Source organism: Myotis daubentonii, chromosome 8 (assembly GCF_963259705.1).
Source record: "Myotis daubentonii chromosome 8, mMyoDau2.1, whole genome shotgun sequence".
In the NCBI taxonomy this organism is placed as follows: domain Eukaryota; kingdom Metazoa; phylum Chordata; class Mammalia; order Chiroptera; family Vespertilionidae; genus Myotis; species Myotis daubentonii.
Genome location: NC_081847.1, coordinates 89801801 through 89829624, shown reverse-complemented (window position 1 = coordinate 89829624; position 27824 = coordinate 89801801). Strand labels below are relative to the sequence as shown.

General features: G+C 41.0%; 1 protein-coding gene across 1 annotated transcript in view; it reads right to left on the bottom strand.

Annotated features, from left to right (window-relative positions):
- The window catches only part of CCDC178 (coiled-coil domain containing 178), a 246104-nt gene extending 220819 nt beyond the window's left edge, over nucleotides 1-25285 (bottom strand). The window contains exons 1-6 of the mRNA XM_059704943.1: nucleotides 25228-25285; nucleotides 20153-20242; nucleotides 15209-15348; nucleotides 7078-7100; nucleotides 4337-4419; nucleotides 504-704 (exon numbers count right to left, since the gene is read on the bottom strand). Of these exons, the coding sequence (XP_059560926.1) occupies nucleotides 504-704; nucleotides 4337-4419; nucleotides 7078-7100; nucleotides 15209-15348; nucleotides 20153-20242; nucleotides 25228-25285 (595 nt within the window). The remainder of the gene's footprint in view (nucleotides 1-503; nucleotides 705-4336; nucleotides 4420-7077; nucleotides 7101-15208; nucleotides 15349-20152; nucleotides 20243-25227) is intronic.
- Between the last annotated feature and the right edge of the window lie 2539 nt (nucleotides 25286-27824).

Sequence of the window (27824 nt, the reverse complement as noted above, 5' to 3'; positions counted from 1 at the left end):
CAGCGCTTTCCTTTGAAACATTTGTTACCTGCATGACTCTTGGAAACACCTTGTTTCATTGCCTCCTAGAAGTTACCAATAAAACTTACTGCTGAATTCCCCAAAGTAGATGCATGCAGTTGCTGAAATACCCCTTAGCACTCTCATGTTTTACTGTTTAAAGATGTGGCCAATACCACTAACTGGCAATCACTTTCAATTTCTAGTCCTCAAACACCAGTCATTACATGAAGCATGAGCAGGAACTTTGCATGCCCCCGGGGTCCCATGATTACAAAGGAATTTCAAACACCGATGACAGCAGGTCCAGGTCTGCTCAATGCATTCCTTCCCACTAAGCACTGTCATTAACAGCATCTATTAGAAGTATACCCGTTTGGATGCAAAATCCCAGGAATAGGGTCATTAAAACAGAGCTGATGTTTTATTCCGCCCTACAATCGATTACTCATGCCTGCCTAACAAAGTCAATGGTGGTACGATGAGGCGATCCTCATTATTACCTCTCTGCACAGCCATGGGCATTTCTTGAAGTCTCCAGATTGACCAATAATCAATTTTCTTGTTTATCTTCTTCTTTCGTGACTGTTGTCGCTTCAGAGCTTCTTCAGCTTCTGCGCGGTCAGTTTCTAGACTTTTGATGAGAAAAATGGCCTCTGACAGTAACGTTTCCATTTCCTGCTTTAATTCTGGACACTTCTCATCTTAAAACAGGAAAATGCATTCACATTTGTTAATGAGCCAGCCTATAAACTGGGCGGTGGGAACATGAGTACTAATTGTATCACTATATTTAGTATTCATATAATTAATAAGAGAATTTTAGAAAAACAAATTAGCCTTTTAAAGACCATTAACTTTTAAAGACATTATCACAGAATCATAATGTTGATTATCCATTTCGAAAGGCAGGTTTTTAAATGGACATTTCATAAAACGATTAGAATAGAAATCTCAACTAATATCTTCCATGTATAATATCTTATCTGAAGGAAAAAAACAAGTGCTCTGTTTATAAGCTGCATTTTGAAAATATGCTTGTGTTTCCTTCTCATTCTGTGAGAAAAGCAAATCATAATCATCACACAGCAGATACATATTGGACATCCTCAGGTGGTTACTAGAAACAAGACACAATATTCTTTATCCTTTCAGATAATAACATTCCTACTTAGCCTTGTCAAAATTTTATTGTTGTTCCCAAATTCTAATTATTCAGTTATAACACAAGTTAACTCCTTTAATGAGAGATATTTGTGATTCCTGGTTCACAGCTCTGGAGTGACAGGGTTTCATATTAATGAAATCATTACTATGACCATTCATCTAGTTATGTAAGAAACGGATAGAGAGCCTGTGAAGTCCAAGGCAATATGCTCTCTCCCTGGAAACAGATCAGTAAGGAATACGTGCCGGGAGCCGGTCCATGCTTGCTGTTTCAAGGGACCTGGCATATATGGCATACTGTTCTTAATATGTTTGCTCACCTTCTTGGCGCTGTGTTTTAACCAAGGTCACCTCTCAGAGAAAGGTTGAATCCCCAGGTAGGGATTTTCCCCTGAAGTTAGGGAGGGAATAAAACCCCTCAACTAAGTGCCAGGCGGGTAATTAATCCCTTTAACTACGAACAATCATGCTTAAACTACATAATCTTTTCTCCCTGGAATGGAGATAAGAAACGCCCTAACCTTTGTAATAGAGATTGATAGGATTGAATCAACTGGTATAAATACAGTTGTAACAAGACAGAAACACTCAGAACTTAGAACAGAATCAAGAAGACAGAACCTACACGGAGCCTGGAGACAGAAGAACTTCGCTGGAGAGAGCATGCCGGAGGATCCTGGAGAGGGACTGGCCTCAGAGCCTAGAGACAGAGCCTAGCGGGAGAACATGGCAAGGGATCCTGGACTGAACCTGACTACAGAGATTGGCAGGAGAACCTGACTAGAACCTAGTACTGGACCTGCCTGGAGAACCTGGACTGAACCTGGCTGGAGATCCCAAGCAGAACCTCTCTGGAGATCGAGACCAGAACTTGGCTGGAGATCCTGGCTAGGCTGCTGATCAACTGAACACTGTCTCCATGTCCTTCCTTCTTCAGAAGAACTTTGCTGGAGAGGACATGGCAGGAACCTGGACACTGAACCTGACTGGAGAGCCTAGACTGAACCTGGCTGGAGATCCAGAGCAGAACCTCTCTAGAGATCCTGACCAGACCCTGACAAGAGAACCCGGCTATGATGATCAACTGAACTCAGCATCCGTGTCATTTAGTCTTCGCCGACTCCGTCCACACCTTTGGGGACCCCTGGACCCGCTGGGGTTGGACCCCGGCAAATACGGACACAGGCCACACCCTGGTGACATTTACACTTGTGAGCGATGGCTTTTGCCAAAACGTGACATAACAAGAAGACAGAAGCAAACACAGTCTCAAGAAAGGCAAAGCACGGAAGCAGAGGAGAAACAGTAAAACCAGATCTGGAGGAAAGGCAACTCACAGGCCTCTGGTTTCTTTTGCTTTATGTTTGGACAATAAGGACAGTAATCTCCTAGGAGAAGGTGGTGTGACATAATGGTTGTAAGGGGAAGCTGAACAGTCACACACAGTTTCTTGGCTAAGAAATTTAGCATCTACCTGAGTAGAATTCTTAAAAAGCAGGTTTCTCAATTGCAAGGTATAAAATTTTACTTTTCTAGACCTCTCCTTTATTTGGCCTCTATTTATTTGGTCTACAGCCTTCTTCTTCTTCTTTTTTTTTTTTTTTTCAAATTCCACCACATCCTATAAACTTCATATTCTTAATTGTCCACTTTGTTAAACGCCAATATACACATTAAGCACTGGGTTCTCTAACCAACTTACTATCCCTTCAATCTCTATAACAAGATTTCAGCCTGAAACACATGATGGAATTACTGGCACTGAAAGTAAAGCATTTCTGATTAGATAGATTTCTGTCCAAAGGTGAGGTGTCCATTATGCTATTGAAAGATGTCTTTTTACTGTTTCTATCAAAGCATTTTAAAATAAATGCTGTGTGTAACTTGGAAGGCCTCCAATTCATTGCATTTAACACCTCTCAATTTTTTTCTAGAACACTATCTCAATTAGTTCATATTGAGCAACCACCTTTTTTAGCATAAATATTTGCAATGGATCTTCCTTATCTTTTTAAAATATATTTTATTGATTTCAGAGAAGAAAGAAGAAGGCAAGAGAGATAGAAACATCAATGATGAGAGAGTATCCGCTACTGGCGATCAGCCCACAACCCGGGCATGTGCCCTTGACCAGAACCAAACCCGGGACCCTTCACAGTCCACAGGCTGATGCTCTATCCATGGAGCCAAATCCACCAGGGCAAATCTTCCTTATCTTGAAACTGTCATGTTTTAGATTCAAATGTACATGTTTATAATAAACATAAGTGCAGTTAATGTAATTGATAGTGTGACTACTCATATTTTTTTCTCTCAGCATTTATCGTAAAAAATTAATAAGTGAGGTTTTCATCTTCACTATAGACATAAATAGTGAAAACAGTAGAATCAGAGCCTCACTGTGAATGACAGCTTTGAATAAAATATTCTTGCTTTTAAAAAGTCCAGAGTTTATTAGTTACCGTTCACTTAAGGAAGGTGTTTAACAAATTTTTGTGGTAAGGAGTGGGGAAGAGTTAATATAATATCAAGAATATATTCAAATACACTGAAGAATTTTAACACACATTTTATCCAGTATATGAATTATTTTACATTTTGTAAAATATTAATCTTGACAAAAATATTAATCTTGATATATATGTATGTGTATATATGTATGTATATATATATACTTATATATATACATACATATACATATATAGTAGAAATGTGATGTCCAAGATGGTAGCCATGAACCCCATGTGACTATTTTCACTGAAATCTATGTTAAAGTTAAACTTAAAAATTAAATGCCTCCGTCTCGCCAGCCACATTTCCAGTTCTCAGAAACTGATGTTGTACTGGCCAGTGCAGATACAGGAGACTCCGATTCTCACAGGAAGCCCTCCTGCAGAGAACTGGAACTGTAGTTAGCTTCTGGAGCGGTGAGCCGGGATCATACACACTCAGGACCCGGACAAGTACACGGTACATAGTAGTCGTTAATGAATATTTGTTGAACAAATGTCTCATCAAATTATATAGGAGGCTCCTTCCTCTCTTACACACTCATAAGAATTATAAAGCTGTGCAACGTTATGAAGTGAAAATGAGAACTATATGAAATAAAAGGTCAGTGAGCTTTCGAATGCAGCTGCGCAGATCCGAGTGTGCGGTCCAGCCTTACCTCTCTCTTCCTTGGGTTTGACCTCTCTGCTGGGCTTAGCGACTCTCCGGCCTTTCTCCAGGTCCTCTGGGGCAGCCCTGCGCCTGTGGGACGGGGGAGAGGGAACCAATGACGCCAGGAGGGCTGTACTTCAAGTTAGGAAAACAAACATTCGGTGATGCTCTTACACTGAACTGGAAATGTTTGTGGTGAAACTGACTATATACATACTAACGCTACTCTCCTGGAGATTAATACAGCAACATTCTGACAGCTAATGGGCTTAATGCTTCATGGTAAATTCACAGAAATATAAAATCTGTTACACATGATCTGAAATTTTTAAAAATATTTTTTCATTGATTTCAGAGAGGAAGAGAGAGGGAGGGAGAGAGAGAAACATCGATGAGAGAACATCGTTGATCAGCTGCCACCTGCACACCCCACACTGGGGTGGAACCCTTAACCCAGGCATGTGCCCTGACCGGGAATTGAACCATGACCTCCTAGTTCATAGGTTGATGCTCAACCACTGAGCCACACCGGCTGGGCAGAAGGAGATAATAAAGCAGTTTGTTTTTTAAGAAATTGGTCTTTCCTAAAGATTTGCTATTGAAAAGGGGATTTTTTTTTTTCAAAATAAAATTATTCTTTTATTAAAATATGTAGAAGTAGCAGTTCAAATTTAAATTACTTTTTTTATGCAAATTACATTTTAATCATAACCATTTCTATTTTAAATACATATTATTTTTCCTTGGGTAAACTAAAAAACTAAACTATTTGGTATATATTTTTACAATTAATGTGTAAGTCTTTTCCAGAGACAGGAAATTTAGAAATGCTTTTGATGGGGGCGTTTTTTTTTTTAAAAAAATAAGTTAAATGAGCTATTTTTCTAATTTCAGTTTAGCAATTTCTGGGGAATCAATATGAATGACAAGGAGCAAGAACACTATTTCAGATTTGAAGTGTAAGGTTTTAGAAAAATGTACAAATTAAAATGTTATTTCTTTTCTAAAAATTCTTTTAGCTAAAGTCCTATATGTTGAACAACGATATATTTCTCATTATCAGAATCACTTCTTGGATCCTAGTCTACGTTTCATTGTATTTCAACAATGTATTTTTTTCTCTAACAAAAGTTATAAGAAAATCAGCCGAAACCGGTTTGGCTCAATGGATAGAGCGTCGGCCTGCGGACTGAAGGGTCCCGGGTTCGATTCCGGTCAAGGGCATGTACCTGGGTTGCGGGCACATCCCCAGTGGGAAGTATGCAGGAAGCAGCTGATCGATGTTTCTCTCTCATCGATGTTTCTAACTCTCTATCTCTCTCCCCTCCTCTCTGTAAAAAATCAATAAAATATATTTTAAAAAAAAGGTTATAAGAAAATGAGCAAAGCAAGGAGTTTCATTTTTTATTAAATTATCATTTTTCTTATTAAAGAAACCTGTATACCTGACTACCATTTCCTATCTCTGATGGCTGCATATTACATGTTTCATTGTTATTCTGCAATTTATTTAGGAAAGTCTGTCTATTCTGAGGTCAGAAATATATTCATTATATGTTCTTCCTTCAGTTATAATTTCATTTAAATATTTCTCTTGAAAAAGGTAATGTATTTTCTCTTGTTTTCTTTTAAAAATAAAAAAATAATTATCCCAGCATCTATTATTAAATAATGCTCTACCCACTGTTAGCCTCCATCTATTGGGGTGATTGTTGCTGTTTGTTAGGGGTGGTTGTTATTTATTTGTTTGTTTAATGATTCTTTTAAACACTTTTTGCAACATCTACATTCTTTGTCACATGTGGCCACTACAGGAAGTGTTTCATTAGCGTATTGGTGAGCCTCTGTTTTGCCTGTCAGCTTCCACAGCTGGAGCCCAAAGAGAGAAAAGGGGGGGAAATGCCTCCCAGTCCTCACAGATGGGCTCTGTGCTGGAGGACTCCTTCAATGCTTATCCAGGCTATTTACATCTCTTCCTCTTACCATCCATTCTTGCCTAAAGGTTAGCCACAGGTCAAGGGCTAGGGTCTTCTTGGTTCTTGGTTCTCCCCTGCACGTGTCCAGGATTGGTCATCTGTGTGCATTTCTCAATTCTCCGACATATGTGAGAGCTCTGAAAAGCCTCATTTCCTCAGGTACCTCTGTGCTCAACCTCTTCTTTCCCAGGCACTCTGGTCTGTCCAATGCTAGGTCCAACTCTTATCAACAGCTTCATACAGTGGTGGCAAGGATATGCCTTTTAGCACTTCCAACAAACACTCGCTGGAAGTGGTCAGACAGGTCAGGACACTGAACCACAATTCTTCTAGCAGGTCTCTGTCGTGCCCTCTGACACCAGTGCAGGAGGCCTCTTTGGGGCCTCCTCTGACCTGGGGGCTGGAGGAGGCAAGGAGACAACTGAAAATGCCACCGTGTCTCCTCATAAAATGCGGCAGACTTTCTTCACCATCTTCTTCCATGGTTGTAGTGAGTTTTTTACTAGATTATACATTTTGGAAAAAGTTGATTCTGACCAATTTTTACCAAATTTATAGTTGCTTAGTGGTGGTACAGAGCTCTGGAGATCCCTATTCTGTCACTTTCCATGATATCCTAATTCTCACTTTTTTTAAAAAAAATATATTTTAGTATCTAATATGAAAAATCTGCTTTCAATTTTCTGTTCCTTTTGAAATAAAAACTCCTCTAAGCAGATTAATCATTTAAATGTGAATATGAACAAATAAAAGAAGCATGACAGGTTCTTACCGTTCTTCCAAAGAAGTTTCAAACTGTCAAAATAAAAGATCTCAATAAAAATCAAATTTTAGACATCTCAGAAAACAATAGCAAGCTTAACTTATACTTGAACTCACTGGTAAAATTGTAACTACTCCACTTCACATATCCCATTATATTTCTGTCAAATTATATACTCTGTTGTTTCCAAAACAGTAATATACTTCTACTACCTACTCTATACTTTCCTCATTACTCTCGCCTGATTGTTCTCACCTTTCATCATCTGTGTTTCTAAATCTTACACCTTTATCAGGACCAGTTAAAATGCCCCTTATTCCCAAATGACTTTCCACACAATCTAAATCCATGACATCCTTTGAACTTTAATATATCACAAAAGAGTGGAAAACACATAATTTCATGAGTTCACACACACTCAGTTTTCCATAGAATTATCCTTGTCTTTTCTCTCTCCTGGACTATACACTCTTTGAAGGAGCCTTGTTCTATGATATACTCTAAAAGAACCATGAGCTTTAAGGGGCATAAGTTACTAAAAACACAAGGAATATATAGTCTGAATGTTATGGGTTTTGTAAATAACCTCCAATTCAAGATGTTAGATTGGGCATATATCATTACTTCTCTTCAATTCCCATTTCATACCAACATTTCTGGAGAAAAATATATATGTCTGTCAATAAAATCATTGGGACATATATTTTAAAAGAACACCCAGAAATAGAAAGTAACCTGATGAGACTGAGAGTGAAGACAGAGCAAAGAAACATATAGCTCAGAAGACAAGTGGAGGTCCTTTCAGGGGAGATGAGAGGCTTCTCTGGAGAACTCTTGCAGAATTCCCAGGCTGTGAGAGTAAACAGGTGGTAGACAGCCAAGCTAATAATAGAAGGGTGGCCTGTGGTGAGATGAACAGGTATCATTGCTTCCCCCAAGAATCCAGACTAGGTGACTGAGAAGGACTCTCTCACCACACTGGAGATCTGCCTAAGATGGAAAGGTTGTCTAATAAATATACAGGTTATGGTTCTAGAGAGAAACAAAACAGAGCCCACAGAACTAGAAAATTCTCCTGTAGACACAAATAGGTGGGAAGGAAAACAAAGACAGATTTCACCAATAGTGAAGATATCCCAAGATGCTACAAATTCAAACGTAAGCTAAATAAACGTAAGCTAGACAAACGTTGAGGTCCTCTACTATGTTATAATCTACTAGAGGCCTAGTGCACGAAATTTGTGCAAGCGTAGGCCTTCCTTCCTCTGGCTGCCAGCGCTGGCTTCCTTCCAGCAACCGGTACCTGGCTTCCCTCTGGCTGCTGGCAGGCACCTGGGACCCGGGCTTCCCTCTGGCCGCCGCAGGCACCCAGGACCCAGGCTTCCCTTGCAGCCCTGGCTTTGTCCAGGAGGTTGTCCGGAAGGATGTCCGGTCTAATTAGCATATTACACTTTTATTATTATAGGCTAGTGGCCCGGTGCACAAAATTCGTGGGGGGGGGGGGTTGTGCCTCAGCCTGGCCTGTACCCTCTCCAATCTGGGACCACTGGGGGGATGTATAAGAAATTTGGTCAAGAGGGTCAGATGATTAAGTAGTAGGTTTCAAAATTAAAAACAAATATGAAATGTGTAATCAAAGCAAAGTTTTCCAATCAGAATTCCAAGCATATTGACAATTGTGTGTTTTGGTCCCCCTCACTGACATCTCAGGGACAGATGACACAGCACAGTGATAAACAGGGTGGTCTTAGAACTCAGACACACCTGCCTGGAGGATGGTTTTGCCATTGACCTTGAGACCTTGGGGAAAACCAACCTCTGAGGTCATTTCCCTCCTCTGCATTTCCTTACAAAGTTTCATAAAGAAGTCAACAAAAGCATGCATATTAAGCCTATGATATAGTATAGTAAGCACTTAATAAAGTTTTATTGTCATTGCTATTGATGATAAGGTTATTTTTATAAAATATAGTATTTATATTTTAAAGAATGATTTCTAAATACAGACAGTCCCCCAACTTAGTATATTGTGACTTTATGATGGTACAAAAGTGATACACATTCAGTAGAAACTGTACTTTGAATTTTTCTTTTAAATCTCTCTTGGATTAGCCCTAGCTGGTTTGGCTCAGTGGATAGAGCATCGGCCTGTGAACTGAAGAGTCCCGGGTTCAATTCCGGTCTAGGGCACATGCCCGGGTTGCGGGCTCGATCCCCAGTGGCGGGGGGGGGGGGGGGGGCGGGGGGGGGCGCAAGCAAGAGGCAGCCAATTAATGGTTCTCTCTCATCATGGGTGTTTCTCCCTCTCCCTTCCTCTCTGAAATCAATAAAAATATCTTTTAAAGTAAATAAATAAGTAAATCAATCTTTTCCTGGATTAGTGACATATGGTAAGAGACTCTATTGTGGCACAGCGAGCCACAGCTACACAGTCAAGGGGGTAAACAACCAATACGCTACAGCACACTCAGTGTGTTAGAGGACTCTGCCCAACTGTAGTCTGGTGTAAGTGTTCTGCACACATCGAAGGCAGGCTCGGCTCAGCTATAATGTTCAGCAGGGTAGGTGTATTAAATGCATTTATCGGACGTAACCCCATCAGAGGTCAAGGAGCATCTGTGCTTTCTCTCTATGCCATTCCTTTAAATCGTGGCTGCATCTTAATGACTTGAATTGATTAAATAAAAAGTTTCAATTCAGTGGAGATCATTTCAAATTAAATAAAAGTATCTCAAGTCTAATAGAATAAGGTGGCAGAAAAATAAAAGAAAGCCTTCATTTGTATGGGAAGTTATTCAGGCTATTATTTCCATCATTTTTTAGTGTTTTCTTATTCTTTGCAAAAATAAATATAGAGAAACATTGTTTGTAGTAACTACTCTGAAGAATTCTCTTTTCAAGATTCAGAACTGCAGTGAAACTGCTATGAGTGGATGGACAGGTTTATGGCAGATGCATTTCTGCTAATCAAGGGCTCTACAGCATTTAACCTGACAGAAAGGGAACCGCTGTGGCATCAGGAGCAAACAAGCTATAATGGCTGATCCCCAAAAGATGGATCTCTCACTCCTATAATGTATTTCATACCCAAAGTAGATGGCCACTTTTAATTACATACAGAGCTTTATCTAATAAAAGATTAAAATTACCCTGATTAAAAATACTCAAGCATGATACCAGGAGGAGACGCCATGTCCATCAGCAGTCACCCACCCTAGAAAACCATCCACCTGTCTTCTGTCTCTACAGACCGGCCTATTTGTGACATTTCTATTAATGGAATCATATAATGTAAGGTCTTTTGTGATTATGGCAATGGTTACACTACTCTGAAAAATACACTAAAAGCCACTGAATTGTGCACTTTAAAAGGCAAACTTTATGGCATGTAAATTATCTCAATAAAGTAGTATTTTAAAAATCAAGAGTCTATAGAGAAACATAATGGACAATTTTGACAAAAGTGAAACTGTTGCAAATTAAACGAAGAGGAAAAGCTGCTTGGCCTGGAGAGAGCATTGCTTTCTCCCTGCCCTTAACCCCACTCCGTCCTATCAAAGCTGCACTCATCGAGTCCCCAGGAAAAGCCTAACCTCACCACAGGAAACATCACTGTGGACTGAACAAAGTAAAAGGCGAGAACCTGGGACTTTCAGACTTGGGGGCCTTAGCGGGAGAGTTAAATAAACCTGCACTTGGGCAAACACCCCCTTCCCTGCGCTGCCTGCTGGATGCTTCAAGGACCAGTCATGAGGTTTAAAGAATAGAAAGAGATAATTAAACCCATTGCTTGCTTTGACTCCTCACCATAAAATCCACCGTAATCAGATGATCTGCAACTCAAAATAAGGATTACTTGATGACCCTTGCTGGTTGGGCTCAGAATGTGACCATATTTGGAGAGAGAGTCTGTACAGATAATTAAGTAAATAAGAGGTCACTAGGGTGGGCCCTAATCCAATAGGACTGGTGTCCTTACAAGAAGGCATTTAGACACGCGCACGCACACACACACAAACACATACACACACACACACACACACACACACACACACACACACACACACCACGTGGAGACACAGGGAGAAGGCGGCCATCCACAAGCCCAGGAAACGGGCCCCTGGAGAAATCAACCCTGCCAACACCTTCACTGCGGGAGCATTTCTAGCCTCAGAACCATGAGAAGAATGTTTCCTTTGCATAAGCCGCCCATCCCGTGGCACTTGTTTCTGCAGACCTCTCACACTAACACACAGTAGGTCAGCCCTACCCAGTGTTTCTCCGTGGTTAGAGCTTCAGTGGAGGACTGAAGGGTGGAGGGCTCCTTTCTGGTCAAGGGCGGGCACCTCGGTTGCAGGCTCAATCCCTGGCCCCAGTCGGTGCAGGCAGCCAATCGATGTGTCTCTCTCATAATCATGTTTCTCTCTCTGTCTCTCCCCCTCCTGTTCACTCTCTCTAAAACAGTGGTTCACAACCTTCCTAATGCTGCGACCCTTTAATACAGTTCCTCATGTTGTAGGGACCCCCAATTTCATTGTTACAAATTGAACATAATTAAAGCATAGTGATTAATCACAAAAACAATATGTAATTATATATGTGTTTTCCGATGGTCTTAGGCGACCCCTGTGAAAGGGTCGCGACCCACAGGTTGAGAACCACGGCTCTAAAAGAATCAATGGAAAATATCCTCGGATGAGGATTAACAACAACAAAAAGAATTATTTTGTGCAGCTCCTGATGGGGGTTACAATGGGAGTTGGGGCCAGGGCTCTGGCTGGACATCACCAGTTGTTTTCCTCGGCCTTGCTTTGCCCTTTGCACACGCAGTCCCGCTGGAATGTGGAGAAAGGGGGAGCCCCTGTCCCCCAGCACTGAGCAGGGACAAGGCAGTGCCTGGGGTTGTAGGCAGTGAATGAAAAACATTAATCTCCTCTGCAAGGTACTCTCTGTTGACAACTTTAATTGGGTAGATGTTTTCAAGTGATAAAAAATGTTGAGGAGAAATGCCTTTTCCCTGCATTTCATTCAGGCATTCTGGGATCATTGAAATGTTCCCAGACACACACAAAACTTCAGTATTTCCTGCAGGATAATTATTCATTTTAAACATTTCTAATACAAGTCATCTATTTTATTTGAAATTAGGAATAGGCTCAGGTTAGCTGATTTTGAGTCATTATCTATAGGAAAATGCACATTATCTAAAGGAAAATTCCATAAGAATTCATGTGTTTGCCTTTTTGGAAATAAAGCTTTTATTTATCAAAAATTCACAAGCTATTTTTTAAAGATTTCTTTCAAGTCCGGTTTCCTTCATTTTCTTTAATTTAAAATTCTCAAGAAAGAGTATGAATGTAAAGTTGTCTAACTAATATTACCAAAATTTCATTTCTGCAAAATATAATGGGAACTTCTTTTCTCATTGTAGTAGGTCAGTTAGAAAAAACATCATCTTTGAAGAAGATAGGTAGCTACCAGTTCATCCTCAAAATATAGATAAACATCTAATCGATAGTTGTGGTGACCTAAACAAGAATCTAAAATAATAAAAGCATAATATGCTAATTAGACCGGACAGCCGAACGACCTTCTGGACGAAGCCGGGCTGTGAGGGCCGAGGCAAGCTGCTGTGGCTGCAAGGGACAAGGCCCTTTCATGAATTTCGTGCAACAGGCCATTAGTACAGCATAAGAAACTTAAGTAAACTTACTCTATTGACCAGTTCAACATCAGCAAATCTACCAAATATAGAGTCAATAATAAAATAAAATATTTTTTTAATTAAAAAAATAGAAAGTCATAAAATTTTAAAAAGATTATGAGCATTTACTTCACAATAAGTTACATGCCGTTTATATGTATATCATATTTATCAACTTGTAAACACATTACGTTATTATCACAGTTTTTGTCTAGAAGTGTGTTTTTTCTGACATTGTAATTTTGTGTATTTCACGTTGTCAAAATGCCAACTGACACTCTATGAGAATTAAGACCTTTTTCAGCCCTTTGGGGTCATAAAACAGAGGCTGAAATGGGCTTCGGAGTCAGATGGAACAGTGCAAATTCCAACTCTAATGCTTACTACCTGTGCTGTGACATATAAATTACTTGATTTGTCTAAGTCTTAGAATTTTCACCAGTAAAGTAGGATTCGTATAAAGAATAAACACAAAAATACATTCTTATTGAGTGCCTAAAGAATAGCAGATGTTTGGTAAATGGTAGCTCTTACTATAGCAGATAGACGGGTGCCTCAGGTGTATCTAGAAAAGAAAGGCTCTGCTTCAGGTCCCTATTTATTTTTTTCATTTGAAAGACATGTACTGGGTGCCTGCTCTCTATTAGGCTCTTGGGTGGACAACAGAAGGCAGCACTAACAAAGAAGCAGCAGAAATAATGTAACACTGATATAGGGTGATATGAATAGTACTACAGAAATAACAATAGCCAATGCATATTTGATGCATGTCGTATGCTGGCACTTTTAACACAGCCTCTCCATTTCCCTGAAGGTCACGGCATGTCCTATCCTAATAGAGGCAATATGCAAATTGACCATCACTCCAACACACAAGATGGCCACCCCCATGTGGACACAAGATGGCCAACAGGGAAGGACAATTGTGGGCAATCAGGCCAGCAGGGGAGGGCAGTTGGGGGGACCAAGGCCTTCAGGGTAGGGAAGTTGGGGGGGACCAGGCCTGCAGGGGAGGACAGTTAGGGGTGACCGGGCCGACAGGAGAGGGCAGTTAGGGGTGACCAGGCTAGCAGGGGAGGGCAGTTGGGGGCAACCAGGCCTACAGGGAACCAGGCCTGCAGGGGAGGGCAGTTAGGGGCAATTGGGCCAGCAGGGGAGCAGTCAGGCGTCAATCAGGCTGGCAGGGGAGTGATTAGGGGATGATCAGGCTGGCAGGCAGAAGCAGTTAGGGGCAATCAGGCAGCAGGCAGGCGAGAGGTTGGGAGCCAGCAGCCCTGGATTGTGAGAGGGATGTACAACTGTCCACCAGGCTCGGGCGTAAATGGGCAGTTGGAGATCACTCGGGTGGTCCCAGATTGGAGAGGGTGCAGGCTGGGCTGAGGGACACCCCCACCCTGTGCATGAATTTCATGCACCGGGCCTCTAGTGTAGTTACAAAGCCTGAGATTTTAACAAATGCACTATAATGCTTTTCTTGAAGGCAACCAAACCCTAGACCAGCCGTGGGCAAACTACGGCCCGCGGGCCGGATCTGGCCCGTTTGAAATGAATAAAACTAAAAAAAAAAAAGACCGTACCCTTTTATGTAATGATGTTTACTTTGAATTTATATTAGTTCACACAAACACTCCATCCATGCTTTTGTTCCGGCCCTCCGGTCCAGTTTAAGAACCCATTGTGGCCCTCGAGTCAAAAAGTTTGCCCACCCCTGCCCTAGACCAAGCATCACAGGTGGCCCCCCAGACCCTTCTCAGAGCGATCCTGCAACAGTGGTGAAGGAAGAGAGGAAGCACAGGTCTCTGCTCTCTGGCAAACTTACCCTCCCAGGTGAACACACTACTTATGCATTAATTGCTTAGAAATATAATCTTTAGAAGAGTGTGAGAATGTTTTTATCATTTCTAAATCATCCTTTGAAAATAATTGAATGTTCAGTAGTTTTAAGAATGAACTCCCTTCAGAATAATAAAGGCAAACTAACAGGTTAAAAAGACAAAGAAGGAATAATTATATTCTGTTTAACAGACCTATTAGGTATTTCTTTAGAACAAAATAACTCATTAGAAAGGGCACACTGTCCTTTCATACACCAGTGTCCTCGTCTAATCATCTAATCAGTTTAGTGTCCCCAAAAAAAGAATGTAAATACTATTTAATTTACTAGTCAAGTTGGCTTATGGAAATTACTACTTAGCATGATTGCCTTCGGATAAAGAAGAAACAGGTAGGGGGAGGAATCTATTTAATGAGGTTGTTTCACCCTTCTGAAGTGAGACTATCAAAATCACGTCCAGATTAGAAAATTAGACCGCTAAGCAAAGGTTCTAGAAACTATTTCAACTTTCGTAAAAAACAACTCCTTAGGTTCTTTAACTAGCATACCCTTGTATGCTTTACAGCACTTGTAACAGTGTTAGCATTTTAAATGTCACTTACCTGTTTCAAATGTCCCTCTATTTTAGACTCCACATCTTCAATGTGTGAAATCATTTTGTTGACACATGGTGATGGAATATTTACTAAGGAACAGCTGTGACGCCGAGATGGGTAACCAAAGTAAATGCCTTCGTTCACCACTAAAGATAAAGCAGGCAGTAGAAGTTACTCATCAGTTATACACAGTGTAGTAACCTTGATGTTGAGAACATGCAAAAATATTCAGTTTTATTAAAACTAATACTCAAAGTTTTAACAACTAGGTAGATAAATATGTCACAATTACAGAATGAACCTTCTAAAATTTTGAAATGTAAAAGAATCATATATGACTTAAAATGTAAGAAATAAAAATGATTCTAAGAAGCGAGAATACATTCTCAAACTTAAGTTTAAGTGTTTCATAGCATTATGAACTAACTATGGCGGTGGGGGGGGGGGCGACGTAAAGAAAAAAGGCAGAAAACATTAATTCATTTGTTACTAAATAAATTCTAAATAAATTTTAAAAATGACTTTGAAATATATTTTAAATTCTCCCTTCAAAGTGGTTCCACTTCTTCCAATGCAAGTAATATCCATCCACGCATATATTGAAGGACTTCTTCCTTAAATCCAGCATTAGTTTTTCTTGCTGCAAAAAATAAAACAAAGTCCCCTTCATCCTAATAATAATTTCATTTTCTACCTTCCATTTCTGAAAACGGGAGTCTCTTACAGAGAGTGACTGATGTCCTCACCAGAGCATTCAAGTTGTGCTCATCATCAAATCCACTCAGTCTGATGTGCCTCAGTGCCTCTAATCCTGGCATGACCCGCATCATCTGAAGGCTGCAGAAGCACAGCAAAGCTGTCCATGAAACTCCTCCAAAGTGCTTACTTGCAGTCCTTTTGTGTCTAAGGACTCTACTGGGCTGGATTATAGCTGCTCATCTTAAATGATTATAGTTACTGATCTTAAATGCAAGACACAAAATAGGGTCAGTGCCTCAATGAGAAGAGTGTGACGACCTCATTTCAATTGACCTTGAGAAACACAGAGGTAAGGCTACTGCCTACTGACTGTGCCTTTTGTTTCCATGCCAGCCTACAGAGTTGTCCATAATTTAGGTATCTCCATTGCAACTGCAGTCCTTTAAACGAAGTCTCCTAATCTCCTCCTCCAAGAGTACAACTTCTGTGAAAATGGCATATCTGTACCATTTGTAAAATAAAAGTTTTGGCCCTATCCCATAAATCGGAATATATGTGTGTATCTGTGTATATATGAACATATATACATTACCTTGGTTTCATAAGTGAGGAAACTAAGGCTGAGAGAAGTTATAAAACATGTCAAATTCCACACAACTGATAGGCGGGGGAGCTGGTACTTGAACTCCATCTCCCTGGCTATGGAATGTAAGCTATACTACAAGGGTTGTTTTCTTATTTTTAAAAATGTGGCAAAGAGGAGCAGTCCTATAAACATATTTCAGGGCATCTCAAAGGCTTCACATCTCACTTGTTTTTGAATGTTCCTTCAAGATACCAGTTTACTTTGGCCATACTGAACACATATACTTGCTATGACTATTTCTCATGTATTATATTACATATTTCTTCTTTAGTTCATACACAGAGAAATGTATACTTTCATCTCTGTAATAGTCAAAGGACCAAGTATCTTGATAAGGGCATGTTGCCCTTCCTTCTAGAAATAAGAAGATTTTAATAGACATTTAACAACCAGGCAGTTGTCCTTACACTCAAAGCATTTGCTTTGCTTCATTAAATGTGGGGGAAAACAAGGATGGTAATGACTCATTTAACATTTTTCTGCAGGTGCCACTTTCAACCCATTGTGTGATTGCTAATTAATTTCCATAGCACCCCTATGGCTTGGTGTTAACATCGTACATGTAGTACAGTGTGAAGTGTAAGATACTATGAGTTGCATTTTGCATTGAAATTCTGGAAAAGACTTGGCATCATAAGCAGCACAAGACAGAACCAGAATTCTAGAGTTCTTCTTACTGGTTTTATCCTTATGTATGCATGGCATCGGTTAAACCTCTGCTCGGCTTGCTTTTTCCTTTTTCCCACCTTAAAGAGACACCTTGATCACTGAACTAGGTGTCCACGTTCATTTTTTTTCCCACTTGACTGATAATTAACTGTGCTTCCTAAGCTAAAACTACTCAATCTCTAACCCGAGATTTCTCATTTAATAAGTGAATGGGTTGGTAGGGTGCCATATAAAATATTTTTCACCTAAAATCCCAGGATGCAATGAGAATTAATGGTCTTAGTCAAACGTTAATTGACAGAGCTGCTCCTGGTGAAGGCTGTGCACAGGTGGTCAGGGTGGTCAAAGAACTCAGCTCAAGCAGGACCCTCATCCTCTCTAACCATCTGCCCAACCCCAATGTCCGTGCTCAGCGTCAGTGTATAAGCGGACAGATCCTCCTGTATCTGGGCCAGAGCTGAGGTTTGTGGAGGCTCTGCCACAAGAAACTGCCATTTGAGAGAAAATATGGACTGGCTGGTTGCGTTGTAAAAATACTATGTTCATGAACTGTCAACTCTCCTTGCTCAGTGACGTGGGTGTGTACATGATTTATTCACCCAGCCATAATAATTACCATGCATCTGGAATTTTAGAATGGTAAAACTCAAACCCTGTAAGTGGATATGGGGAATGGGTAGAATTGAGACTCACTACAGAGGGCATGAATGAACTTTCTGGAAAAATGGAACACTCTAGCCCGGCCCGTGTAGCTCAGGGATTGAGCGTCGACCTATAAACCAGGAGGACAGGGTTCCATTCCTGGTTAGGGCACATGCCCGGGTTGGGTTGCAGGCTCGATCCCCAGTGTGGGGTGTGCAGGAGGCAGCCAGTTAATGATTCTCTCTCATCACTGATGTTTCTATCTCTCTTCCTTTCCCTTCCTCTCTGAAATCAATAAAATATATTTTAAAAAATGGAAGATTCTATATCCTGTTTAAGATAACGGTAAAATAAATCTGTATATCTGTCAAAAGTCACTGACTTGCAGACTTGAAATGAGTGAACTATATTGTACTTAAAATTTACCTCAATAAATTTGTTTTATAACAAAAAAAATCACTCACCAGATCTTAGTAACACCATCCAATAACCTCCTATCGTTCTCCATCTCTTTTAACTCTTTATACTCCAGAACAGAGCAGACACACTTCCCTGAAATGCTCTTCTTCGATCGCTTTCTCTCACTTCATTGCCTATTTCTCCTCGTAGGCATGAGTCTTGGTAAGAAATAACTTTCTCTCTTAGTTATCTCCTCTAGTGCTTAACCCCCAACTAAACATCTTTACACTTATCTTTACCCTGAACTCCATGTCAAAATGTGCATATCCTTCCTAGAGCCTGACCCTACACTGAGTGGAGAAAAGGAAAGGTGGGACCTGTGGGATCCTTTGCCGGATCGGAGGATGAAGTTAGAATTAGAATGTGCCCATGGAGTTGCTATACCACAAATAAGGAAATACAGAAATTCATGACAACAGTAAACTGCATGCCAAAGCCAGAAAGGCTACAGAGGAAAAGAAACACATTGATATCCTCAGACATTGAGCTGGACAAGACAAGGGATTCATGCAGAGAGCTCTGCCGGAGGGGCCTGGTACATCCCAAGCAGAGAGAATGGTACCCGACTCAGAGTGGATAATCAGGAACGATTTGGCAAGTAAAGCTATGATGACTAAAGACATACCAAGAGGAAACTTCTGATGACAGGTCTACCTCCAATCTACTTGGTATTAAACATTTGGACTTTTTCAAGGTCAACAAGCCAAAGGGAGTCGTAAAGAGACAAACCCATTTGCAAAGCCGGTATTTCTGAAACTAAACTCATTTTCATGCCACTCAACCTCATTTCCTTTCTTGCATCTCTGTTCCCATTATCGAAGTGTGCAACAGTTAAATCATTGTGGAATTCTCTTTTCATTCAAGCTCCTATGTTATTATCAAATCTTATTCCTTTATAATGTCTCCTTAGTTCCCATCTTCCATAGCCATTGATCCTTCATAATTGAAGCCTTATTACCTTAAGCCTGGACTGTAATGAAAAGGTAATCAGTCTCCCTATATCCTCCTGTAACCAAATCATTCTGCAAAGCAGACTAATATTTCCAAGCATAGTTATGGAATGTCTCTACTTAAACATAACGAGGCCTAGAGACTGAGAAATAAAGTTCATGCTCTTGAGTCTGAAACTCAAATGCTTCTTGACTGTACCTCAGTCATGTCTAGCTTTATTTTAAGGGATTACTTGTACACTTCTCAATCTTCCTGATGCTGTATTCAAAGTAATATATTTGTTCCATACTTTGTAGGTAAAGAATCAAAATGGCAACTTATTCCATTCTATCCTGTCAAACTGAAGATGTCCAGAGCAGAAATTTACTAATCAAGATTGAAAGTTTTTGATATCAAGTTCTCCACCAGACTGACCTAAGATATAATTATGAGCCCCTGTGCATCAAATGTGCACATTCATCATTTCTTTCCACATATCAGCAACACTTTCAGAGATGTTTTATGGATTCTCATTGAACAATTTTTAATTCTGGCTTTCACACCTTTAAAACATCAGTCCTCATTCTTCTTCTAAAAGACATATCCTCATTAAACTGGAAGTTTCCAGCACCTGCCAGTGATGGCACAAGCAATAAAGAAAATGTTTAATTTAAAAATTCATACCTTTGTGAAATTATAAACAATTACTATAAATAAGTTTGCAATTAACAATATGTAATTAACAAAATAAATTATAATATTGTAGTCTTAATATTGTATATAATTACTTTGTTAACTATTGATACTTAGGGTTTTTTGCTCATAAAATATAATATTGATATCAAAAACTAATGAGTGACTATAAATATAGTTTACATATATTACAATTTACATTCAGTCCTCACCTTCAGTATTTGTCATTTTATCTTCATGACAAATCTCAACAGCTTCCTTAGGGGCACCAAAGGGAACCAATGCGTGTGATGTGGCATTATCTTTTTGAAAGGAAAGAAAAAGTTCAGAGAGCAGTTCATATATATTTTTAAAATAATTAAATACTATTAAGAAAGTGAAATTACAACTGTCACTATAGGCAAAAACATTTGCACATCGTATCAATATATATAAAAGCCTAAGCAACCATTTGACCAGTAGCTATGATGCTCACTGACCACCAGGGGGCAGACACTCAATGCACAGGCATGGAAACATGGAACAGACTGATGAATCTCACAGAGGAGGGGGGGGAAGAGATTAACCAAAGATCTTATATGCATACTACAGGCTCGGTGCACAGATTCGTGCATGGGTGGGGGGTCTCTGCCTGGCCTGTGGAGATTGGGCCAGAACCAGCTCTCCAACATCCCCACGAGGGGTCCCAGATTGTGAGGGGGTGCAGGCCAGGCTGAGGGAACCCCACCAGTGCACGAATCCATGCACTAGGCCTCTAGTATTTCATAAAAGCCTACTTTCTGGAACATATAAAGAATTCTTACAACTGAACAATAAAAAAGACAAATAACTCAATTTTAAAATAGGCAAAAGATGTGTATACACATTTCTCAAAAGATATACAAATGGCTAATAAGTACATTTAAATATCCCCCTCATGGACGGACCTTGAGAATATCATGTTAAGCCAAATAAGTCAGACAGAAAAAGTTAAGAACCCTTTGATTTCATCCACATGTGGGATATAAAACTGAAAGTAACAAATGAACAAACAAGAAAAACAAGAACTCACAGGCACAGACAACGGTATGGTGGTCGCCAGACAGGAAGGGAGGGATTGTGGAGGGTAAAGTAGTCAAATATGTGTCAATGGAAGATGGTTTGACTTTGGGTTATGGATGCACAATGCAATATAAAGGTCGTGTATCATAGAAATGTACACTTGAAATCTATATAATTTTGTTAAGCCATGTCAGCCCAATAAATTTAATAAGAAGAAAAATAAAAGATTCTCATCATCATTAGTAATTAGGGAAATGCAAATCAAAACCACAATGAGATGCCAACTCCCACCCACTAAGATGGCCATAATATTATTTTCAAAAGGCGAAAACAGAATTTAACAAGTGTTGCCAAGGATGTGGAAAAGCTGGAATCCTCAGATATTGCTATTTGGAATGTAAACTATTGCAGATGCTTTGAGAAAAATTTGGCAACTACAAAGTTAAACATCAAGTTACGAAACGACCCAGCAATTCCCGTCCTGAGTGTATACCTAGCAGAAATGAAAACAGATGTCCACATGAGAAGCTGTACTCCGATTTTCATAACGTTATGCCTAACAGCCCTAAAATGGAAATGACCCAAACATCCACCTGTCGATGAATGTGTACACCACACGTGGACTGTCTGTGCAAAGGAATAGTATTCATCCACGTAAAGGCACCTTGACAAAATTCTAGTTTAAAAGAGGACAGGCACACAAAGCCAACTGTCTGCGAATTCGTTTATATGAAATGTCCCAACTGGTGCCCCATCCTGCCTCGCACACCTGCCGCCAGGGCACTTCTGTTACCTCTGAAATGTTGAAATAAATATGGAAAGAAGCGGCATCCGTGTCTGTGCTGAGCAATGGCACCCAGAGGGTCTCAGACACCTGCCAGGTGGGCATCCCTGTCTGGGCAGTATCGCAGGTGCGAGCCGAGGGCAAGACTTTGTGGCTGTGGCTGCGATGGGCCAAGTGGGCTGCTGCCCCCCTGCTCCGCTGCCCTCCTGCCCCGCTGCCCCGCTGCCCTCCTGCCCCGCTGCCCTCCTTCCCCGGGCGGTGCTGCCCTCCTTCCCCGGGCGGTGCTGCCCTCCTGCCCCCCTGCCCTCCTGCCCTGGGTGATGCTGCCCTCCTGCCCCCCTGCCCCGCTGCCCCCCTGCCCTCCTGCACCCCGGACCTCATGCCCTGGGCAGTGCTGCCCTGCTGCCCTCCTGCCCCGCTGCCCGGGCGGTGCTGCCTGGAGGCCACCTTCAGACCTGCGGGCCCCCAGTCCCCGCTGCGGCCTGTGCTGCGGCCGGTGGTCGGGTCCTCCGGGCAGAGTCCGCCGGCGAACAGCCCCGATGGGCCCTGGGGCCGCAGTGGCGCCCAAGGGCAGGTCCGCCCTCCCCGCACACATGGGGCGCGGACCCGGCACCCCCGCAGGCAGGTGGGCTCCACAGTCGGTGCGGTGGCGGGACTCCCGTGGAGGAAGCAGCCACGGGGCCGCGGGCGGATCGGGAGCCACGTGCGCAGCGGCACCGCAGGGAGGTCCCGCGCATGCGCCACAGCGCCCCCCCTCCCCCCTCCCCAGCCCCAGGCCTTCCTGCCGCTGCAGGTGAGGACATGGCAGGTGCCGCAGCCCCCAACTCAGGCCCTGTGGGCCCGGCCACGTGCACTCGGGCTTCCCGCCAGGTGGCGGCCCGAGGCCCCCAGCGCGGCCCCTCGTGCTGGTCGGTCCGTCCGCTCCTCCTGGGGTCAGTGGGAGCTGCTGGCGGGGCTTCTCCACAGACACGCAGGTGAGGCCCCGGCAGGGCTCCAGGCGCAGCCGCCTGCACCCGCGCCAGGTGCTTCTCCTTCACCCGGAGGAACCCGCCCGGGCCTCCACCCGGCCCGGCCCATGGCAGCCCCTCCACCCGCCTGGGCGGCTGGGTTCTTGGCCTCCGGCCGCTCCGAGGCCAGGGCTTACTGACCTGCACACCAGCGAGCGGGGCGCCGGCCAGAGGGCAAAAGGTTGGCGCCAGGAGCTGGGCTGTGTCCACCAGGCCCATGATCTTCCCACAAAGCAGGTACATTTGGGGTTGCCAGGGGCTGGTGGAGGGAGAACGGAGGTGACAGCTAATGTTATAGGGCAGCGGTTCTCAACCTGTGGGTCGCGACCCCTTTGGAGGTCGAACGACCCTTCACAGGGGTCGCCTAAGACCATCGGAAAACACATATATAATTACATAATGTTTTTGTGATGAATCGCTATGCTTTCATTATGTTCCATTTGTAACCATGAAAATACATCCTGCATATCAGATATTTACATGACGATTCATAACAGTAGCAAAATTACAGTGATGAAGTAGCAACGAAAATAATTTTATGGTTGGGGGTCAACCCAACACGAGGAACTGTATTAAAGGGTCGCGGCGTTAGGAAGGTTGAGAACCACTGTGATAGGGCTTTGGTGGGTTATGAAAGTGTTCTGGAATTAGATGGTGGTGATGGTCGCACAACACTGTGCTTATGCTAAAAACGTTGGATTGTACAGTCTAGAGAGGTAAGTTTTTATGGTGTGTGAATTAAAGGTAAACACAGCAGTGCTTATAAGTGCTTTCCTGGAAAGCGTCATACCGAGTAAATCTCTACTTCATTGAAGTGTGATATGACAGTCCAATTCTTTTTTTTTTTTATTATTTACCTGATGTGTCAAGGGAAATTTGTAGCTTTAAATAATTACATTTGAAAATGAAAAAACACTAAATAAATTAGTGATCTGAGCATCCCAATTAAGAATATGTGTGTCTGGGGAGGGTGGGCGGGGAACCAAAAGAAAGTAGAAGAGGTAATAATACCTGAAGTTAATGAAATAGAAAGTAAACCAAAAAACAAAACAAAACTCTAGAGATAACTAAAAAGGTCATAAATTATTACTTTGAAAAAGTGAACACATCTGGCAAAATTGCTCAAGACAAGAGAATAGAAATGGAAGAAACAAATCCAATGTCATGAATGTAAAGGAGGAATAGCTGCATATATGGAGAGATATAAATAAGACACTAATAACACTATTGTTTTAATACATTTAAAATTTAACCAAATGACCGAATTTTTAAATGAAAAAATTGTAACTTGCCAGTCGTGAATTAAGAATAAGTAGAAAGTCTAAATAGTCCTATAACTACTGAATATTTTATATCAATAGCTTAACATGTCCCTAAAAATTAAAACATACATTTGGCCAAACATTCAAGAAAAATAATTAAAATATTATTTTTCTCAGAGAATAGAAAATGAATAAACATTCTCTACTTCAATTGTGAACATCCGACAAGAACAAACTAAGTAAGAAAACTTACGGGCCAATTACTTATAGTATGATAAGTATTTTGGTACGACCACAATAGTTTCATGATGATGGACACAACATAAGGAAAGAATTTAGTGTTGATGTTGAGAAAAATATTACGTTAAATCATATCTGGTAGAAATTAATAAATAAGACCTCACACAGTGTGTTTGTGACGTTAATGACAGAGTTAATGACAAACGTATCTGAAGGGTGGTGGGTAACTAGGTTCAGTACCTCAGCCAGCAATGATTGCTTTGGGCATAAAAGCTTAAAATCCGCCAAGACATAGTGACAAACACTGAGGCCTGATCATAGGCATGTCAGTGCTTTGCTTGATGAACTGAACGCTCTCTTTAGCGGTCGGTTGTTTTGCATGGAGGATGGGGAGCTTAATGGAGGAATGATGCCAAAGAGACAGAAATTAATTTTAACTGATGATCACTATTTGTGCCAGCATTCCAAATATTGGATCTCATGTCATCGAAATACAAATATCCTCCACTTCCTAGCTAATCCGGACAGTGGGTTTTTCTTAAACCGACGCACTCCTTCCGCTCCCCTCACCTTCCTGCCCCCGCAAGTTTCGGTTTGTGACCCCTGAGCCTGGAGAAGACGCCTCACTGCCTTTGGAGCTGCTTCCTTCTGTGACCGACTGAATTGCACTTAACAGTGATGGCGAACCTATGACACGCGTGTCAGAGGTGACACGCGAACTCATTTTTTTGGTTGATTTTTCTTAGTTAAATGGCATTTAAATATATAAAATAAATATCAAAAATATAAATCTTTGTTTTACTATGGTTGCAAATATCAAAAAATTTCTCTATGTGTCACGGCACCAGAGTTAAGTTAGGGTTTTCCAAAATGCTGACACGCCAAGCTCAAAAGGCTCGCCATCACTGACCTATGACCTGGTTTCAAAGAAAACCGCTTACGGATAACTTTACCTTTCTTGGTTTGATCATCTCCAGAGGGAGAAGAGGAAGCTGTCTTGTTTTCAGGCATGGCTATTTGCAGTATTTCGAGACCTAATTAGGAAGAAAAATATTTACATATCATAAATCAATAATCATGTATATTTAATTCAGTAAAAATGGTTAGTTCAAAAACTGATAGTCAGGGTAAGGCTTCCCGTATTATTGTGTGTGTGTGTGTGTGTGTGTGTGTATATATGTAAAAATCAATACTAAGTTATGTTTAAAATGTAAGGAAATCTAACAATATACTCTTTCTCCTACCGAGACTATTCTGATCCTACGCAGGAACACCAAGTATGAAAATCCTCATTAAAGAGGGTTCTTTGGTCCCCTGGTTTGCTGTTACAATTTCATAATAGAACTAATAGTAGCTACCTTTTTTAATTTGTAGACCTAAAGCATTATAGAACTTGGAGATTAGAAATAATTTAGTTCATTTCTTTTTTTATTTTACAACTCGAAAATCCTGACTGAAATTAGTAAATTCATTCAGTGTAAAAAGACTACTTAGGGAAGAGTGCTACGAAAGAAAACCATGAATCCAAGTACAGTGCTTTTTGAATAAATCAATTTACTCTATCAAGACCAACTTATTAAAGGAAAGGAAGCTGTAGGAAAGTACATAATTAAGTTCTATTTTATGTAAACATTTAATTTTTTAAATTTGATGAAAATTGTAGTTGAAACATATACTCCTATTTCCTCTTTTACACAAAATTACTAGAAAAAAATATAATTAAAAAGAAGAAAATGAATTGTTTCAAAAATGTAGAACTGGGTAACACTTCTATGCTTTCAGATATTTTTTTATAAAAATGCTAATAAAATCTGGTGAAAACCTATTTTTTAAATCTTCATGAAAGCATCTGAGAATTAACAAGGTGATAATGAATACCTAGGTCAAGATCTGATAGAAGGCAGAATCCAGAGAGGTGAGACCAACATGTAAAGCCACTCTTCCCAGGGCAACATCTGACCTGTGGGGGCAGCTGAGAGCCTAGGCAGTACTTGTAACAGACACACAAAGTTTTGGAAACAAAGGAAGGAGTCCAATCTCTGCCAAGCATAGGTGCCCTGGAAAGTTAACCCAGTCCTAGGAGACCCCAGAAGTCTGTATCTCGAGGAACAGAATAAAACAGAAATGAAGTGTATGTGAAGACGGCCCCAGACAGAAGCCCAGCCTCAAATCATCTAGGCCAGTGGTCGGCAAACTGCGGCTCGCGAGCCACATGCGGCTCTTTGGCCCCTTGAGTGTGGCTCTTCCACAAAATACCGACTTCTGCGCATGGGCCAGGAAGTTTCAGTCGCACTGTGCGTGCACGCCCGCATGTGGTATTTTGTGGAAGAGCCACACTCGAGGGGCCAAAGAGCCGCATGTGGCTCGTGAGCCACAGTTTGCCGACCACGGATCTAGGCAATTCAAAATCTCACCCTACGGCACTGGTCCTGTTCTTGAGTTTTCTATTAGAATTTTTTTTTACTTGTTTCCATACTTGAAAGCGTCTCACACAGAAAATTCCCTTTGTGAAACCACTCTTAGGTTGGCATCTCAGCAAGTCACCATATTCCTCAAATTTTGTTTGCTTCCTCGTTGCTTAAACAAAATTTCTGAGCTGTCAGTGTTTCTAAAAAGAAGGAAACCCTCTTTTACCCATTTTTCTCTCATGATTTAATTGTAACTAGAGGCCCGATGCATAAAATTCGTGCAAGGGGCTCGGCCCTCGCAGCCCCTGGCTTCGTCCGGATGGTCATCAGACGGCCGTTCTGCTGTCTGGTCTAATTAGCATATTAGCTCTTTATTATATAGGATTGTTTGTTTTAGGTATTCTTATTGTGAAACATTGCATAGCAATATAAAAACATAGTCTTCATTCTTACAGTGCAGCCTAAGAAATAAGTGGCTAATGAAAGCATTCAAATTCCAGTGTATTCCTCAGTGGTCACATTTCCCTTCCTCCCTCACCAGAAATTATAAGCATCCAAAATATAATTCCCATGGTGTCAGTTTATTTTTATTACCTATGTACCTCCAAACAATATGCTGTATTTATTATTTTAGAGTTTACCACTTTATATGAATGATATCATACTCTACACATCACTCTACAACTTCTTTTTTCTCTGGTACATTTTTGAGGTTTAGCTGTGTTGTTACACACAGCTGCATTTCATTCTTTTTCATGCAGAGGTTCTCCTGTCCATGAGCATTTCAGTTGTTTGGAGATGTTTCCCTATTGTAATTAAGTCGGCTATGAAAACATATATTCTTGTATACTTTTCTTTATTATATGAGAGTATCTCCAGGGTATACATATGGGAAAACACATGCAGGGTTATGCTTGTTGTTTTTATTCTCTAACAGTTCTAGATAAAGTCTTCTGTTATTAGTATGCATTGCAAAGACTTTTCTCCCAGTTTACTCCAATTTATTTTTAAACTGTTTTATTTTTAATGGATATAAGCATATATATGTATACTAGAGTCCCAGTGCACAAATTCGTGCACCAGTGGAGTCCCTCGGCCTGGCCTTCGAGATTGGGCCAAAACCAGCTCTCCAACATCCCCCA